This window comes from Vespula vulgaris, chromosome 16, assembly GCF_905475345.1.
Source record: "Vespula vulgaris chromosome 16, iyVesVulg1.1, whole genome shotgun sequence".
Classification (NCBI taxonomy): domain Eukaryota; kingdom Metazoa; phylum Arthropoda; class Insecta; order Hymenoptera; family Vespidae; genus Vespula; species Vespula vulgaris.
Genome location: NC_066601.1, coordinates 2338976 through 2359136, shown reverse-complemented (window position 1 = coordinate 2359136; position 20161 = coordinate 2338976). Strand labels below are relative to the sequence as shown.

General features: G+C 27.8%; 2 protein-coding genes and 1 long non-coding RNA gene across 6 annotated transcripts; 1 reads left to right on the top strand and 2 right to left on the bottom strand.

The window, feature by feature from the left end:
- Positions 1-520: 520 nt before the first annotated feature.
- On the bottom strand, positions 521-15062 carry LOC127069812 (ATP-binding cassette subfamily C member 4-like). Of its 3 annotated transcripts, XM_051007320.1 has the most exons (17): positions 14589-15062; positions 9455-9554; positions 9006-9322; positions 7995-8105; positions 7752-7886; positions 7430-7634; positions 7126-7348; positions 5960-6616; positions 5327-5829; positions 4423-4704; positions 4090-4319; positions 3497-3981; positions 3154-3384; positions 2595-2935; positions 2263-2508; positions 1866-2168; positions 521-1747 (listed from the first exon to the last, which is right to left on the bottom strand). In XM_051007320.1, the coding sequence occupies exons 3-17, from the start codon at positions 9077-9079 to the stop codon at positions 1601-1603; spliced, it is 4173 nt and encodes a 1390-aa protein (XP_050863277.1). In that variant the 5' UTR covers positions 9080-9322; positions 9455-9554; positions 14589-15062; the 3' UTR covers positions 521-1600. The 3 variants fall into 3 exon arrangements, with proteins under 3 accessions (XP_050863277.1, XP_050863275.1, XP_050863276.1); XM_051007318.1 differs by having other exon boundaries at positions 9006-9554; XM_051007319.1 differs by lacking the exon at positions 14589-15062 and adding an exon at positions 13839-13974 and having other exon boundaries at positions 9006-9554.
- Positions 13995-16111, top strand: LOC127069820 (uncharacterized). Its single transcript, XR_007783742.1, has 2 exons — positions 13995-14101; positions 15755-16111. It is a non-coding gene; the product is annotated as an uncharacterized LOC127069820 (long non-coding RNA).
- On the bottom strand, positions 15205-19752 carry LOC127069816 (serine/threonine-protein kinase polo). 2 transcript variants are annotated; one of them, XM_051007334.1, is made up of 8 exons: positions 19486-19752; positions 18671-18895; positions 18384-18601; positions 18010-18305; positions 17643-17936; positions 17514-17552; positions 16750-17150; positions 15205-16557 (listed from the first exon to the last, which is right to left on the bottom strand). In XM_051007334.1, the coding sequence occupies exons 1-8, from the start codon at positions 19576-19578 to the stop codon at positions 16360-16362; spliced, it is 1764 nt and encodes a 587-aa protein (XP_050863291.1). In that variant the 5' UTR covers positions 19579-19752; the 3' UTR covers positions 15205-16359. The 2 variants fall into 2 exon arrangements, with proteins under 2 accessions (XP_050863291.1, XP_050863292.1); XM_051007335.1 differs by lacking the exon at positions 17514-17552.
- Positions 19753-20161: the final 409 nt, after the last annotated feature.

Below are 20161 nucleotides of genomic sequence, written 5' to 3'. Positions count from 1 at the left end.
ATATATATATATTTATTTATTTATTTATTTATTTATTTATTAAGAATTACTGCCTCCTTTTATGTTTATATTTATCAAAATTGAACGTATTCGAGAAAATTCAATATATGCTTTCTGTTAAATAATGTATATGCTCTTAGTAATTGTATTTTTGAGATCCATTAAGATCAATTGACCGTATTTGTATTGTCTTTGTATATAAGTACAAATCCAGTATTTTTGTATGAAATATAAAATAGGCACGAGTGACGTATAATTCACGTTCATTGTTAAAACTATTGTAAATATTTTTACGCAACGTAACTTCATTGCATATACTATTTTTTCATATATTTATCAATTTTTTGTACATTTCGCACTTTGAAATTGATAATTCAATTTAGTCAAAATTATTCGTAGATCTCTGTAGTTTCATATTTCAAAAATTAAAAAAAAAGGAATCTATTCAGACGTATTTAAAATTGACACACAATTACACAAACACACACATTTAGATATAAAACGTAACGATCGCAAAAAGTTTTTGAATATTCAATAATTTTTCCAATATAATCGTATATTACACTTGTTATTATATAAAAAGCACAATGAACTCTTTGCAATCGTGCCTAATAACAGCATAAAATAAAGTAAATAAGCCCACATATGATGAGACTGCCTGCATAAAGAATATTCATTAAGGCAAATATGTCATTAAAAACATAAAACAAAATAATACAATTAGGTTTAATATTTTGGAAGATCTATGCATTATAATAATATATATATTCTATAAACTATAAACTCATTTTATATATACATATACATATATATATATATATATATATATATATATATATATATATATATATATATATAGGTATAGTCTTTCTTATGGTTTAAGTTAACATTAGTATAGTGAAAGGATTAATTAAGAAAATTGATATAAGACAATGTAAATATGAATTGGAATTGATTTTCCGATGACAAACTTTTTTATAAATATGATTAATATATGTTATTTTTCATTAGGAATACTTTATAGCACCTTAAATCGTATATGAGAATTACCTATGATCTCCCCATTTTCTTAAATTATCACATTCGAAGTTAGATCTATGGACTTTGGAAATAACGTTCAGGTAAAATGTAAAGTAGAAAAATATAAGTACTTTTATATGCAAGTATTTGTACTTGTCCAGAGATTAAAGTAGTAAAATTTGATAAATATATTAGATTTGAAAACAAAAAAGCTATATATGTATGTATATACTATATACTTATATACGTATATACATATATGCAATAGAAAGCTATTCACGGATATAACATAAAACATGGTATCTTGATATTAAAGGAATTTTCTGACATAATACTTATTAATATAGAGATATCTATATATGCTTATTTTACATATACATACATACATACATACATACATATATATATATATATATATATATATATATATATATATATATAATACAGAACTATAGTTTGTTGGTATAATTTTTCTATAATCTAAGGAACAATCAGGCTTTAAAAGTCTGATATTAATTTTTGATCTAAATTATAAATATATAGATAATTAGTAACATTAGAAAAATATATAAAAAAAATATCATGATTTTTCCTCTCCATATTTTTTTATATACGATTGTTTGGCCATTTTAATGAGCTGATCTGACATAGCTCTACCAGTTTCTTTTACTAACGAAGTAAATTGACTATAACTATTCTGTAATAGTATATGAGGGTGATCATATTCCTAAAAAATAAAAGATATAATAAAAATGATTTAATAAGGATGAAAATTAATAAAAATAATAAATAAATTTATAATAATTGAAATATCGAATAAAAATATCATTAATTATAAAACTTACCGCCATTCGACCCTTATCCATAACCAATACCTTATCACTATCCATTATAGTGTTTAATCGATGAGCAACAGTCAATACTGTACAAAAAGCAAATTTCTTTCTTATAGTATGCTGTATCAAAGCATCCGTTTGAGGATCTACATTGGCCGTTGCTTCATCGAGCATCAATATACGATTGTTTCGTAAAATTGCTCTTGCCAAACATATCAATTGTCTTTGACCAACACTGAAATTGCTACCTCTATCAAGTACACGAGATTCTAAACCGTTTCCAGCAATGACAACGGCATCTTTTAATTCAACCTAAAAAGGTATATTTTCATATTTATTTTATAATATATAAAAAAGATATATATATATATAAATAGAGGAGATAAAATAGATAAAAAATATTAACTTCTTCCAAAGCTTCCCAAACTACTTGATCCGAGTATTCATTAAATGGATCAAGATTCCGTCTTAATGTTCCTGAGAATAAAACTGGATCTTGAGGAATGATAGATATATTACGACGTAAATCTTCCAGACAAATGCATCCACTATCAATATTATCAATTTCTATTATCCCTTCGACCTTCGCCAATCTGAATAAAGCTGATATCAATGATGATTTTCCAGCGCCTGTTCTTCCCACAATACCGACCTGTAATAATGATCATAAAATTATGATATAAATAAATTAGATACAATTTGTATCTTTGTAAAATGAAATTTTTATAAATTGTATACCTTTTCACGTGGTAGGATCAACATATTTAAATTTTTCAAAACTGGTGCATCCTCATCCGTATATCTCATATATACATCTCTAAATCTAATACAACCCTCGCTAGGCCAATTCTTAGGTGCATTTTGCGGTACAGGTTCTAAATTTTGTTTGTCCGTTTTCTTATAGAATTTTCCTTTATTACATAAATTGGCTTCCGGTGGAAGTTGCGTATATTCAAGGACACGTTCAACAGACATCATTTGATTAGCAACCTCAGCACTTTGACGCATTCCCCACTGTATCATACCGGTCATAGCCATCACTTGGGTAATAGCCAAGCCAACCTCTCCACCAGAAAATGCTAAACACAAGAAAGTTTCCTTATTCCTTTGTTCTTGGCATTTTATCAAAAGATAAAAGAAAAGAAAAGAGGAAAAAGAAAAATGAAAATACTGATATAAAGTATTAAATCTTTTCTTCTTTCTTTCGTTCTTTTCTTTTCTTTTTTCTTGTTAAATTCGTGAAAAAATAAATAAAACAGAAAGGAATTATCGAATAGAGGAAGAAAATAATTCGTACTTGTACTTAGTAAAAGAAAGCTGAATGTGACAAGTGATGTAAATATGAAACAAAATACGTCCAAAGAAAATCCAAATGCTGTACTAGTTACAATATACATGTACATTGTAGAAGTGTGCGTATCTTGAAATCTATCGAACTCCTTTTTTAATATATCTTGTGCGCCATATGCTCGAATAGTAGGGAGACCATTTAATGTTGCATTTAGATGCGTAAACACTGGTGATCGTGCTGTAATTAAAAAAAAAAAAAGATATCAATTAATTACAAATTATTGCAAAGAATATTATTTTTTTTTCTTTTTACTGATATTAAAAAATACAAGAAATATAATACTACTTACTCATGCCTTCTAAACGTTTAATATTTTTACTAGTTTTTAAATAAACTTTGCGAATCCAATAAAATGTCGTTCCCAAAAATATTACAGGAATTAAAAACATAGGATTAACTATACACGATACGGTCAATGATCCGAACATTAGCATACATAATTGGCCAGCATCTAATAGAGCCTTAGGCAATAACTCATCAATTGCACCAATATCTTTAGAAAATCTATTAAGAATTCTTCCACTTGGATTGGTATCAAAAAATCTCATATTAGTTCTAATCAAAGCACTAAAAGTCATGTCGTGCAAACGTTGACTGCAGAGCATACACATTTTATAAAAAATTAATGATCTTGTGATACCAACGATGAATATTCCAAGTACTATTCCTGTATAAATATATACATAAGTATTGCTTATTTGTGTTGGTATTTCATCATCCATAGTAATATTCGCTTGTGTTTGCTGGTAATGTAGTGTCTCTTCGGCGGTAACTCTGAAGTTAAATATTTAATATAAATATTTATTTTAATTATCAATATCAACATTTGAATACACACAGACACATATATATATGCACATATGCAATGAAATGTATACTTACAAGATTGGAATAAAGTAATCATTAAGACTGGCGATGAATTGTGTTAGAATGATTAAAAAGAGGACTAGTAAGGCAAGACAGAGATTGGCACCGACTTGAAAATATCGAATAAAAATTGGCCCTTTGACTACACCACGTGATGTTCCTTCTAAACCGTCATTAAATTTTTCAACATCCTCGTTTTCTTCTTCGTCATCTGTACCGCCACTACTAGCTTCTGGCGTACGGCTCTATTGAATTACAAATAGACGTAATTAATGACGACATAATGTTAACGATTTATATAGATAGATATATATATACGTATATGGAATAGTTGGCAAAAAACCTTACCCTATTACTCAATGAGGAAAATTGTCTTCGTATCGAGTTTCTTTCGAAAGAAGAATCCTCGCTCGTATCGTTGTCTGTTGCCAATAAACTTCTATATTCTGGATAATCGATCAAAAGATCTTGATAGTTTTGATACAATTTAAATCTTCCCTTTTCCAAAAGTATTATAGCGTCGACTTCTTTTATATATTGCAATTGATGCGTTGCCAAGACTCGAGTCTTATGTGCCAAATATCGTTGAATACATTCTTCGAAAAGATGCTTACTGACGTGTGCATCGACCTAGTATTTTGATTAAATTGAAAGTTTAATAATAATGATATATCTATATTAATTGTATTATTTATAATACAAGGTAAAAGATCACAAGTTTTTTTATGTTTAAAATCATCTACAATAAAAACTTTTGACTCATCTAGAAACTTTTGGTCAACCTGTATAATACAATATATAAATATATATCATATATAATATAATATAATATATAAATATATATTATGTTATCTATAATATGAGAGAGAGAGAGAGAGAGAGAGAGAGAGAGAGAGAGAGAGAGAGAGAGAGAGAGAGAGAGAGAGAGAGAGAGAGAGAGAGAGCTTGCATTTTATATATATATATAGTATATTACTTATAATAATTAATATTTATAACTATTATAGTGTCAACTAGATATAATAATATAATATAATACTCATATTATTATAGCAGTTATAAATATTAATTCGTATTATAAGCAAAATAAATTCGATACCAACGTTTCATATAATACATATTTAACCACACACGCATCCACACACCCAAAGACATTTAAATATTATATTACCTATGATATATACATATCTCTCTATATATTAATATTCTTACTTTATAATCTCATCGTGCATGATATATAATTCATATTTACCGCGCTCAAAGGATCATCTAAAAGATAAATATCCGCTTGTTTGTACAATGCCCTTGCTAAGTTGATTCTAGCTTTTTGACCACCAGATAAAGAACTCCCTCTGTCACCAACGATCGTTAAATCGCCCTGTGGAAATTGCTTGAAATCCCTAAGAAGAGCGCAAGCTTTGACTATACGCTGATAACGTTGACGTTCGTACGGTTGCCCAAATAGAATATTTTGTCTAACGGTAGCACCAAACACCCATGCTTCTTGACTAGCATAACTCACATTACCGTTACATTTCACACAGCCATCTATGATATTCATCTCACCGAGTATCGCCGAAAGGAAAGAACTTTTACCAGCTCCTACCATTCCAATAACAGCATATAATTTGCCTTTCTCTAACAGTAGATTTATACCTTCTAATATTGTTTCAGATTGACCAGCGTCCCAATTTGCTACTACGTTTGTCATCTTGATCGCATACGAATCTTCGGCTAATGTTGAACTACTTCTATCTAAAAAATTAATTAACGACAATGTCCGTATAATTTGAAAAACACGTTCTCTAGTTATAATAGACGAATAATACAAAAAGAAATCAATTTTATGGAAGAACAAGGACAAATATACTTTTACGATATTTACCATTAACAAGACTGGCCGTGTTTTTCAACAAATCGTTAGCGACTATTATCAATCCATTTTGTATGTTCTTTTCGTTATCTTGATAATAATTCTCGTCGATGACTTCGTCATCCATGTAAGGTAAATCTTGTCTGGAAGCTCTAATCGATGTTTGTCTCGATATAGAAGTAATGCTGCCATTTGGACTTCTCGATAATTTATTACTTATGATAATATTATTGGTACGAAATTCGTCGTACATTAAGAAATGCTGTAATCGTCGTACAACCACAAGACATTCCGCAATTTCAGCAAAACCGCGTACAAACATTCCAGACATCGTTTGGGCAAGTATGTTGAAGTAAGAAGAGAAAACGAAGACTTTTTCGGCAGTCAATTCGTTACGAAACATAATCATCGAGATGAGCGTACAGTAAAGTGCCATTCTCGTTGTAAATAAATTAAAGGTCATGTAGATGCCACGAATAGAAGAGCTCTTACTTACTACTCGCAACTCCAATTTCCTAGCCAATTCAACTAACGCGCAAAAGGGCTTCTCCCAAGCGTACATTTTTATTACTTGGACGCCAGAAATAATCTCATCCATCAAACGTACTCTTTCATCGGTCTTTATGGCCGTCTGCAGTCTAAACTTTGAAGAAAGTTTACCGGTATAGGCTGAAACAAAAAATATAACAAAAATATCCTCCTAAGTATTATCCTGAAATAAGAATACTCTTAAAAGATATATAAGTCTACTTATGAACGATTTTATTACAACATTGTATCTTTTCTATTTTGTTAAACGTTCTACCACGTATAATATCGTATATTATAACGAAGGAACAAGTGGGTGTAAAAATAAATGACTTTAAAACGAGATACTGATAACAACATCCTACAATATAACTATTGTTTTTAAATCTTTTTTCTCTTTTCTTTCGAACGAACCAACAGATTGATTAGATATCAAAGTAAAACTAGAAAGAAGTTATTTATGATGTAACAACAATAACAACAACAACAACAATAATAATAATATCTTATAAATTTTCATAGATCATTTAATTAGGCGTCCCTACATCGTAACGTAAAAAAAAGAAAAATGTCTAACTCGATATCAATTTCTCTTACAAGCAATACATAAAACGTTATATCGATCTTTTTATCGATCGATATACACTTACATTGAATTGGTACGACCACAAAAACTGCTGCTATGCCAAAAAGACCAGCGTATCCAGCTTCGGTATAAAGAAAGTAGGCAATGATTAGAGCAGTAAGTGGTGCTGACCACATGTGATGTATAAAGATGGAAACAAGATCGAATCTATTAACATCATTAGCCACCAAATTAACTACTTTTCCTGGAGCAGTATCTCCCAACGCCGTTTGGCTAAGTCGTAATGCCTGTTAAATGTAGAATTAAATATTCTTTTATAATATCTAATTTTATATATATATATAATATGCATACAATAATTCACATACTTTTCTGTAGACCACAGAGCAAGCAGCAACTCTGACTTTCGCACCAATATGAAATGCACCAAATATTGTTTGATTAATCGTAATTACGCTAATGGCCGTTGCTATACAAATACCACTGGCATATAAAAGTGCGGATTCGTATGTTTCCTCGCTGCCTTTTTTGAAATATCTTAAGAGACCACCTAATAGTAATGGAGTTCCTAATCTAAGATCAAGAAATACACAATGTTTATATTCTCATATTGGTATCAAAGTTTCTTGTTTCTCGTATCTCGTTTCTATTGCGATAGTAGAATGAGACCGTTAATTCGTGGTCGTATACCTTATTATAAATTCATTAAGTATTTGTAATAATCCTAAAAGGAAGTATTCCATTAAAAAAGTACGAAATATCGCTCTCAAAAGGTACGGACTGCGTTTTCGTTTCTTTGCATTTTCCAATTCGATGTTCCATCGTCTGAAATGATAAACAAGAAAAAAGAAGGAACAAATTACATCCAATTATAGATAAGTCGAAGATAAAAAAGGAAAGAAAAGTAAATATCAAACGTATAAATATACTAACTTTTCTAATCTATTTCCAAGGACGGTAGAACGATCTTCTTTTAAAGGATCGTACAAATCTTCAGTTTCTAATATTTTCTTGTAACCAGTTTTAAATAAACTCAAAGACCACCTAATCAGTAAAATATCCTTTAAAATAACTTATTTTTTATTATCTTATTACCTCCTACGTAAAGTACAGTTGACACGTTAAGATAACATGTACATACATTTTTATATAAGTATATTTACATACATATATGCATACAAATACAAATAAAGTTCTTAATCGTACACCTTTCTTCATTAAATTCTCATAATACGATGTCTCATGATACAATGCACGCCTTATAAGAAAATTGATATAAAAAATTAAATATTAAATAAGTAAACAATATTATTGCAAATTACACTCTGTAGAATATTTTTTATCGATCTATATATATATGTATATATATGTATGTATACACATATCAAGGGTGACTGATGTCAATAATATTTTATATAGCAATAATTTTATAGTATTTTGTAACAAATTGTCTAGATAAATAAATAACTATACTAATTATAAAGATAATAAATATATATATATATATTATATATATTCAAATATATGTGTTTCAATTATTATTATATAAATATTATTTTTCATATAAATATTATATTAAGAGATATTTAAATTAAATTGAAATAAAAGCATTAATACTTTCAAGAAACTTCCTTTTAAAGTTCTTTTATAAAAATAACATTTTTATTTCAGTTAATATGAAACGTTATAGCTAGAAGAGATATAATAGGAAATATGATATAATATTTGTGAAAAAAAATGCAATAGTTAACAAAAAAAATGATCGTATCATTGTATATAATAATCATATAAACGTGCTTCAAAGATAATTTCTATACTATGTAAATTATAAGTAAGACATTTTGTTAAATATTTACAAGTAGTACAAAAATAAAGAGAAATATGGAAAAAGAAAATGAAACGATAAAACAAACAAATGTATTTTAATTTTCAAATATTACTTACCACCAAAATAACACAGAAATAATATTTGCCTTCTCTCTTGGATTTGGCTTGGACTTTGTTTTACTCGAATCCATTGCATATGAGGCATAAAATTCTTCGTTATTGGTAATACAATATTATATATTAATTGCGTATAATCCTTATGAAAAAATAAATTCTTTAAAAATATACCACTCATCGATCAACTACACTGATGATCTTTATCGTATTATCGAAAGTGTTATTGACACTTATCTCGAGATCCACACTCAAGTGTCTTTTTAACGATCGAGTATTTGACGATCGATTAGATCCGATTAATTTACTCGAGATTATCACTGAAAACGCATATGAATCGAACAATTCGATACACATCACAACACACAAATTTTTCCTTTGCAATATATGATTTGATTATCCAAAATTAAATTGTTCATTTGTAAATGTAAAGATTCAAAAAGAGATCGTACGATTTAATTAATACTCCAAACGATTTATCGATATCCTCTTCTAAAGTACACTCTACGTTGTACTCTATCGTTGTAAAAGACTTCCTCGCTGAACTTGCATCTGAAATAATATGAAATCTAATATGATCAGCTATATTTAAAAGAAGAACATTTCATATCAAATGTATCAACCGTATCAATCTTATCTATTGCTCATTAAAACTCAAGCTGCGTCATTCTTCAAATAATTGATTTGCGAGCATGAGAAGTATCATGTATCAGATAAAAGATCCTATTTCGACATTCACTTGCTGTCAAAAAAAGAAAAAAAAAAGATTTATTCTAAAGAGTATAAAGAATTTTATCGGGATCCCTATAAAATAATAAAAGAAATAAACAAAAAAATAAATAATCTACTTTTACTTTTGAAAAAGAAATTAAAAAAAAAAAAGAAAGAAATCGCGAAAATTAAATTTTTTAATTTATTTTTTTTCCTTCTTCTATTTGAAAATTTACTTATATATGTACACGTACGAGAAAGCTGCAATTGTTACTACATTCTTATTTTCTTTATACGATAGTTCTCAAACAGGTGTATATGAATGATCGTAAAAGTCAAGAGCTTCGATGAAATAAGAGAAAGGAAACGTAGAGAGATAGAGATTTCTGCATAACACTTGAAATTCCTTACTCTAAACGATCAATAAATATTTCACCCTGTAAATTATTTACTTTATAAATGTCAGTTATGAAATATGAATGAAAAGAGAAGAGAAACGATTTTGTTGTGTTTACTAAAAAGAAAGAAAAAGAAAAGAATGCGTATAAATTTGATTAATTTAAATAAACTTGATCTTTTGAGATCTCGTAACGATATTGTGCTTGCCTAAGGCTTTCGAAAATATAAATGCGGTTCTATCTGTTGCAAAATTGTAAATCATTTTAATCATAACGTTCTATAATTAATTTGTTTAAAATAGTACAATAAGATTGAATAAACAAATTTTAATAAATTCCACAAGATTGGCAATTAATAAAAAAAATATATATATAATACTTTATATTAATATATGATACTTTTATTAATTATTTATTTTTTCTTTTATCAATTCACGAATATAGTTTTTAAAAATAAATTAAACAATTGTACCGATATAAATCAATTTTGCAATCAATATCATAAATTGATTCGAAGTAAATTTAAATCATTGTTTCATTTTAACTTCACCCGTTAAATTCGTTTCAACAAAGAATTATAAACTCATATCTATTATGCAATGATGAAATAGAAAAATGTGTGTGCGTGTGCGTGTGCGTGTGCGTGTGCGTGTCGTAATTATTTATCATAGTATGTATCTATGCCGTAAAAAAGTCAACTACATGTTGATTGTTTCACATAGGAATATCAATAGAAAAATATATATACATATATATGTACACGTATGTATATATACAGAAGTACACAGAAATAAGCATATCATCGTTAGTCAGCGTCATCTTGATCTTCTTCCCCCTCTTGTCTACATTCTTTTTAAAAAGAGCGTTATTAATTTTACGTAATTTTACGTAACGAAATCGAATGTTAAATTGCAAATTGATCTCCCTTCTGGGTTACTCAATGATCTATCAATTTTTTAATAAATAATCCGCTTAAAATGAAATGATAATAAATATTTTATTGTTACGACATATTAAACATAATCATTATCTCGATAAGATTATCATAGAAATTACCTGTATTACACAGTTATCTATTTTAAGTTTCAAGTATCGTCATGTAATCTGATTTATTGCCATAATATGATTTATAATTATAAGCCTTTCCACTGGTCGATTATGATCTTATACTTTATTTGTTTTGTCTTCTTTTTTAACAGACAAATGTATTGCTATTTTAGTTTGTAGATCTTTACTATGTTAATGTTCCTCGTAACATCTCTTTTTTTTCTTTTCTTTTCAAAGAATTATTCGTATGAAATTTTTTAATGAATTCATATTTCTATTTGTTTTCACAAACAGATATTTTAATTTGTGAGATTAATGAACTCGAATTTTGAAGAGAAATCAAGTTGAATGACGAAGAGAAAATCTGATATATAAATTCAACGTGTAGAGAAAGAAAGAAAGAAAGAAAGAAAGAGAGAAAGAGAGAGAGAGAAGATAGTTCAATGGATCAATTCTTTTATATAGGACGACCCTTCGAAAGCAACAACCCTCCCTGCTTCTTTTTCATTCTCGAACAAGTTAAGGGATCTAATGGAATATCCAATGAGCTTAACTTAAACGTTCGACGAAGACTTTTAATATGAACTTAGTATGAAAAATACTTGTATTTATTTGATCAGTATTTTTGTATTAATAAATAATAAGTATTTTGTAAAATAAATGAGCAGTAACGTATATAAATATTTTATGAATAATAAAGATTGCAAGTGTTGCATCAAGTAATACTTATAAAAGTAGTACTTATAAAAACTTTTTAAAAATATATTCTAACTAATTAAAAACATATAGTGTATACATATGTATGTCGTTACACGTTAAATTGATTTTGCTTCCGGATATAAAAAAAAAAGAACGAAGTAATAAAAGAGACAAATAAAATAATGAAATAATCCGAGTAGAACTATATAATGTTAACTTTCTCCCAGACGATGTACATACATATGTACGTTGTTCGTTCCCAGTTATAACACAAAAGTTAAAACTTGTAATCAAAGAATATCGCCTATCGTATTTTTTCGTCATAGAGAACAAATAGAGTCGTTAAAAGGAAATGATTCGCAACGGTTACATAGTTATCTTTATGTCTCTATATATGTATATATGTATGTATGTACATATGTATATACATACATATATATATCTGTTATATATCTGTATAGCTTTATATACGTCAGTTTCAACGAGAAGAGATATGTAAGCTTAACGATAGAGAATTAAATGGCGTTGTACGTGTAACGTGTGAGTGACATGGAGAATTCCCATCTCTTCACTTTGAAAGTCGGGTCAATTGTTGATAGCACGTGATACGACTGCATCCAATTTGGTATGACAATTGCTTAGCATTACCAGTTTAATTTAACGACCAACGTAACTAACGGATTCTTTTCTAGAGAAATATTAAACGAATTAATAAAGAAAAAACAAAGGAAAAGAAAAGAAAAAACTGAATCAAATAAATAAATTTCGTAGGAAAATTATTATTAACGATTATTGCAGAAATATTGTTTTCTTGTTCTTTTTCCTTCTTTGCTTCTGTTTTTTCTTTTTTCTTTTCTTTTCTTGTTCCTTTGTAAATTATTTCCTTTAAAAAAAATCATATTGTTTATTTCAATTAATTTTAATTTTGATTTCTTTTTATCTTCGATAAAACTCAGGTCTCGCATTGTCTCTTTCTTTTTTATTCCGTTGAAACGAATCCAACGAATATTGTAAAATATTTTGTTCTTTCATTTAGATTTTTACGATTATCTCTGATAAAAAAAGAAAGAAAAAGAAGAAAAAAAAAAGAAGAGAACTATCGTCTTACCAGTATATACTTCGTTGATTTGCTATTAATAATCGATACGGATAGGCAATTGCGCTCTCACGCGTCTAACTCGTTGATTCGATGACTCGTTAATGACAATAAATAGATCACTCGACCCAACGAGACACGATTTAATATTAATATACTCCTCGATAAGTATGCTCGATCATCGATCTTAAGAATAACATTGTAACAATCTCGATCATAAAAAATATCTTATAATAAAGTCAGATAATTAATTATTATTAACAATATTATTGATATATTCTATTCAAGAAATATATAACTGTTTAAAAAGACAATTCATTATTGTGATCTATGGAAATTATCGATCATCGAAATGTAACAATGGAGAATACTCATTCATTGTTTCCGTCTTGATCATAGAAAATATGCTATAATAAAATCATATAACTAACATTGTCAGAAGATAATTCTTAATTGTGATTTATCGAAATTATCGATTATCGAAGTATAACAATGACGATTATTGATCATTCTTTCTCTCTCGATCATAGAAAATATTTTTTATGAAATCACATAAATAACATTATCTTAAAGTTGTTGATATATTTTATCGAAGAAATAAATAAATAAAAAATTCGAAAAGATAATACTCGATCACCTCAATTGAGGTTATTGATCCTTAAATTATAATTGATGATATACTGACTAACAGGTATATTAATAACAATTAATAAATGAATGAATAAATGAATGAATAAAATTCGAATAATAAATTTTCGTAAAAACGATTTTTGATCTTGATCTTGATCTTGATCTTGATTCATAAAGATAATCGGTCATTGCTATTAGTTTCATTGAAAATTAATTAAATATATATGACATAATTCCTCCACATAAAATACATACACACATCGAATATTTGATTACACGAAATACGAAGTTCTTTCGTAAAGCGTATTCAAGGCTCTTCCGCGTAGCTTGGTTTGAAGGTCGAATAGCCGTGTCTCGAGTTGTTCGCTTGCTTGAATAGAATTCATAGTTGTGACGTATTCATTATTCCTTGTCAAGCTTCGCTGTATAATCGTGAAACATTTATCGACTTTAATCACCTCACGAATTGTAACGAAAGAACAAAAAGGAAAAAAAAGAAAGTAAAAACAAAGACCAAAGTAAGTTGTTTCCAACGATCAATGTCGAAGAAAATTCCGTTCCTCTAAACATTTGTTTTATACTAATCGTATTTCTCGCAAGATCTCATAATAGATATTTTCAGAATCACCGGAATAACGCGTGGTTGTTTCTCTTTCTCTCTTTCTCTCTCTTTCTTTCTCTCCCACTCTTTCGCTATCTTTCTCTACCCTTCTTTCTATCTCTTTCTTTCCATCTGTTTATCTGTTTATACTAAGATTCATTTTATAATAAATAATTTACTGTGAATATTATAAAATATTAATTGTCGTTTAAATTATATGATTTAAAGGATTCTTATTAATTACATATATATATATATATATATATATATATATATATTTACATATACATATAAATATATATGTATATTATATAATATATATATACACACACACATACATATGTCTAGAATGAGAGAGAGAGAGAAAGAGAGAGAAAATATGTAATACCATAAATTATACTTACGTAAACGAAGGATGACAAAATTTCGTATTTGATTTTTCTAAATTTCGATGATATTCGTTGATTATTCTTGTCACACATTCACATCGAGATTTCGCGGGTTCCTTTGCTTCCGTAAAGTGGCGTTTTCAAAAAGACAAATGACAATCAGGCATAAAATAAAGCGATCCTTCTTGTGTTTCAAATAAACGACACTTTGTTATACCTAATATTTCGCATTACTACAAAAATGGCTCGGCTTTGCCGCCTCTAACAAGAAACATTGTACAACTAACACCGTAGAACACGTTCACGATACTAACCTAATCTTTACTGGATCTAAGTGCATAAGTGTGTACACTATGTTACACTAATGTATTTGTATATACGTGTTCAATCTGTGCTTCTAAAGTCACTATTCTTTTATATACATCCATCGATGGATTGTATGCAACTTCAGCGCCACTTCACGATAGAATGTTGAATTAAAACTTAAAACGCGGGAATTTCAACTTACATCAGTCCCAAAAATAATAGTAACCACATCGATTTCTTCGTCACGATATGTGTGTATATATACACACACACACACACACACACACACACATACACAACGCACGCACACACACACACACACATATATAATAAACAATTTATTTTCTTATGTAATGCAAAAGTGATATACAATTAGTTTGTAAAAAATAATGTTAACAGTATTATTGATGTTCTAAATAATTTCTTACAACATAATATTTATAATCTTATTGTCTATTCCCTTAAAAAAATATTTATGTACATTTTCGTATCAATTTAGTTAGCATAGACCTGCCTATGATAATTGAAAATTATTTCTATTAATCTATATATTTAAATATTTAAATGATTGTGCGTGTCAAAGACGTTTATCAATTCCTGCGCGAAATGTTATTAATATTATAAGTGAGATTTTCGTAGCTAAAACATTTGTACTAATTACGATCGTTTTACATGCTTTTTCATCTATTATTATTACTTCATTTTATTTAACAACAACAAAAAAGCAGTATCTGAGTTTGAAATAAATATTGTTTTCTGAATAAAAATTCATATATATATAGAGAGAGAGAGAAAGAGAGAGAGAGAGAAATGTTTTTAATTTTATATGTAACTCATCTTACTCTAGTCATACTAGGTACTTTTTCTCATTTCAGTTTTCTACTTTTTGAACTGTTATAATTAATCGGGTATTACATTGCACTGCTCCATTGAGCTATGAGAATTTTCTATTTGCATTATAATATGCATAACATGAAATATATAAAAGAGAGAAAGAGAGAGGACATTAAATTTGTGATTCACTTATAAAATCAGAGCAGCTTGACATGTATAATAATTAAAATTCGAGATATATGAATTAATAGAAAATGATTAATAAGATAAAAAAAAAACTCTATGTAATAAAATACAGCTATTACAGCTGTTTGGCCCATGGCATATCTTAAAAATTAAAATATATAATTAAATTTTTTTAAGTCATTACAAATTTAATAAATACTATGAATAATTAATTATAGGCCACTTGCTTTTAATTGTTATAAGTATAAAATTAAAAAAAAATACCCTTCCTAAATTGTTTTTATATGCCTATACAAAAAAAAAGAAACAAAAGAGAGAAAGAAAGACAATATAATATAAATTCGTAGTCTACTGCTTTTAAATCTAGGTACAGATATAAAACTTTTCTGTGTTTTTCAGGCTGGAATTAACATATTTATCCTTTCTATATTCTTATATAATTTTATTCTAATGTATTATGTTATCGTGTTTGAGAATTTAATAACATTAATCCAAGCTTTTCATATGCATATGTTAAATTTTTATAAAGACCTTTGGAACAGCCATTTTCTTGGATAGTTTGGAATCTGTAAGTTTTAAAATTTTTCTCTTGATCTATATAAGTAACAGCAGCCATTAGAGGACACATAATAATTTTTGTGTGATCCAAGAAATTTATCTAAAAATAACATTTAACAAAATAATAAATGACATGAAATAAATAAAATAAATAAATAAAATAATTATTATAGTAAATAAAAATTAATAATAATAAAAGTAAATATTATAATATATAAACAATTGAGATAAAATAAAAATTTCAAACTAATTAGCTTCAAGCAATGATTTTGAATAAAATCGGGTAACATACCTGTACCGTTCCATTTGTTAGTTGCATAACTACAGCAGTCTGTGTCCTAAACCATTGATGCATATAAGGTATTCTTGATAATGAATCGCTTTGTTTTACAGCGATCGATCCACCGGCTTTCATTAAATGCTCGTTCATGTATTTCAGGAAAAAATTCATTAACTTCATTTTCTTGTCCAAAGTAGTTGGATATTCTTGAACAGTATAATATAATTCATTTCCATCGCGATTTATATAATGGATATTGAAACCATTGGCCAGCATTATCAGTCTTGTACCATCGTTAAACATAACACCTACTCCATCATCAGACAATTGATATCCAAATCCATATTTATCCGAATAATCAACCCATTTACTTATCCAAATTAAAGGCTGTGCAGCTGGATCAGTCATTTCATCTATAATGATTTAAAAGAAAAGAAAATTATATGTAGCATGTAATATCATAATAATATATAATAAAATGTTCTATATAATAATAAAGAATTATTGTATAAATTAATTCAAATATTGTATGGATTAGAATTTGGAATTATTAATTATAGATTAATAATCATTTGATATTTTGCTGTTGTTAATCTAGAATATTTGCAAATAAAATATTGTTACTTTTAATTACAAATGACAACTGTATAATTATAGAAGAAATTTCTTCCATCTTTATAAATTCTGCAGGAATTGAAGGAATGATTCGATTAATATAAGTCTCAACAAATGAAGGTGATTATTCATATAACGTAAAAAGGAAAGAATATGCATGCCTGAAGGTTCCATAAGGATCTGGAATGGTTTTGGATATTCTGTAGAAGAGAAATTATTTTTTTTTTAATATGTAGATGATCAAATCCCATTATAAAAAAAATGTAATATTTGATTAGTCTGTAACATACCTGCAGAAGATGCTGTTTCGCTTGATGGCCTAGCCACTAATACAGCAGTCAGTTGTTCTTTTAAGGTCTGTAACATTTTCTTTATATCTAGATTTATTTTTTGTACTCCATTAACATCTTCTGTAGCTTTTTTACGTGCTGGACTGTTTGGCACACGGAACATATTATCTTCTCCATCTCCACCGGCATTAAGATTCATCTCGGATAAAGGTTTACGTTGATTATGCATCTCCAACATATCCAAACGTGGTGCCATTGTTAAACATGAAAGTGGCAAACTTGTTGGCAAATAGCCTAAAAATAATATTGATATTACACTTACACATACTATTTATTGTTGTATGAAATACTACAATGACTTTATTACCAGATGTAAAAAAGATATCCTTCATTAATTTAGATACAGGAGGGCGTTTTGAAGGTGTTCCTTGTAGCATACTTGTAATCATTGCCATAGCAGGTTTACTGAGATGTGAAGGTGTTCTATATTGAACTTGTTTAATTCTATTATATGTTTCTTTTAAACTTGATGTTTCAAATGGAGGTTTACCAACAAGTAAAGTATACATTATACAACCTATGCTCCACACGTCAACTTCATAAGAATGTCCTGCTTTAGTTAAAATTTCTGGAGCAATATAATTTGGCGTTCCACACAATGTTCTATAAAAAATTGATACATTATTCTCATTCATATCAAATTGTATCTTTTGCTTTATATCAATAATCTTCAACAATTACTTTTTTCGTTCCCCATCATGCTCCAATCGTGTCGCCAGTCCAAAGTCACCAATTTTAACTTGTAGATCATCATTTAAGAATAAATTACCTAACTTTAGATCTCTATGTATAATTCTATTTTGATGTAAATAATGTACACCTTCTAAAATTTGTTTCATATAATACCTAGTCTCACATTCTGAAAGTGCTTTTCTACGTTTATGCAGTTCCATCATTGACTAAAAAATGATTTTAAAGATATAAAGTTTGTATAAATAACATGATTAAAAATATATCAGTTAACTCACTCTTTTACGGCAAAGTTCAAGAATAATATAAATGTTTTGTGCATCATCAAAAAAGCCATAAAATCCAACAATGTTCCTGTGATTTAAACTTTGATGTATTGCAATTTCTTGCGTCATTTTTTCCCTTTGATTACTTTTTGTCATTATCGATTTGGATACAATTTTTCCCGCAAAAACATGATGAGATTTTGATTCTCTGATTTCATAGCATCTAGCAAAGCCACCCTTTAAACAATAAAAACAAAGTACTTTATTATAAAACTAATTAACTATCTATTCTTCATAAATATATTTCTTAAGTGTTTGATTTCCGATAAATGAAATCAAAATACATTTTTGGTTATTGCGTTTCATAAACGTGCTTCTTAAATTTTACGAACGTCGTGCTACTTAACATAATTAGAACATAAAATACGAATTCAAGCTAGTAAAACAAAAATTTGAATTCATAAAAAAACATGCAGCTTTCATACAAACATACGTATAGCAACAGGTAGTCATTCACACATTACCTAATTCACAATATAATACAGATCTAATTTAATTATTAATGCAGTGCATAAATAAAGTACTACGAGACTAAAATGATTAAAATATTACTGAAATATGATATGCAAGTAAAGATAAAGATGAATCTTAAATAATGATTACATGCATATTGATCAAATAAAAAAAAGTTGTTGTGAAAACAATGTTTAATGGAAAAGAAATAATAATAAAATATGTGAAATTAATATATTAAAAAATAATAAAAATATTTCCATATTTTTAATGCAGTATATGGGATTCTTATGGTGACAAAAAAATTTACTCACCTTACCAAAGAAACGACCTTTGAGATAACTTTTACCGGTATTAGAATCGTATATAACATCGGGAATAACGCACTCTTTTTCGTCTTTTGACATTTTTATGGTTTTTTAGATATTTTATGTCGATATCAATATACAACGAAAATTTATGTCTTAAGTTAAAGACGCTATTATCGATACAGTCTACAGAACAGGCAACACTTCCTGGCACAATATATCTTCCTAGAAAATTCAAACCGCTGTTTTCGTATTCCGGAAGGCAAGCAACGGACTCTGATGTTTAAATCAAAGAAATATATCCAATCGCCTGAGGCTTCGTTGTCATGTGACTATAACAGAAACCAAATAGAATCGAGTAAAGAGGATATATGACGTATTTTCCGAAGATTATTAGTGGCGTCATCTGTCATCCGATGGGAGATACTAATTTGTTTGATTCTAGTTTATAACTATATTTCCGTATATGTATGTATATTTGACGTTAAATATATATAAATTAATTACGATAATATTTTTATTATAGTGTAGTAATTATTCTTTCTTACGGCGTAATTATAAGATGTAAGTATTAAGGTGACTTTTCATGAGTTTCAAATTATTGGTTACTTTCATCATTTAAGCAATGAACAAATCTGTATATACCGATGAATTGAGAGTAGTATAATTATAGTATTATGTC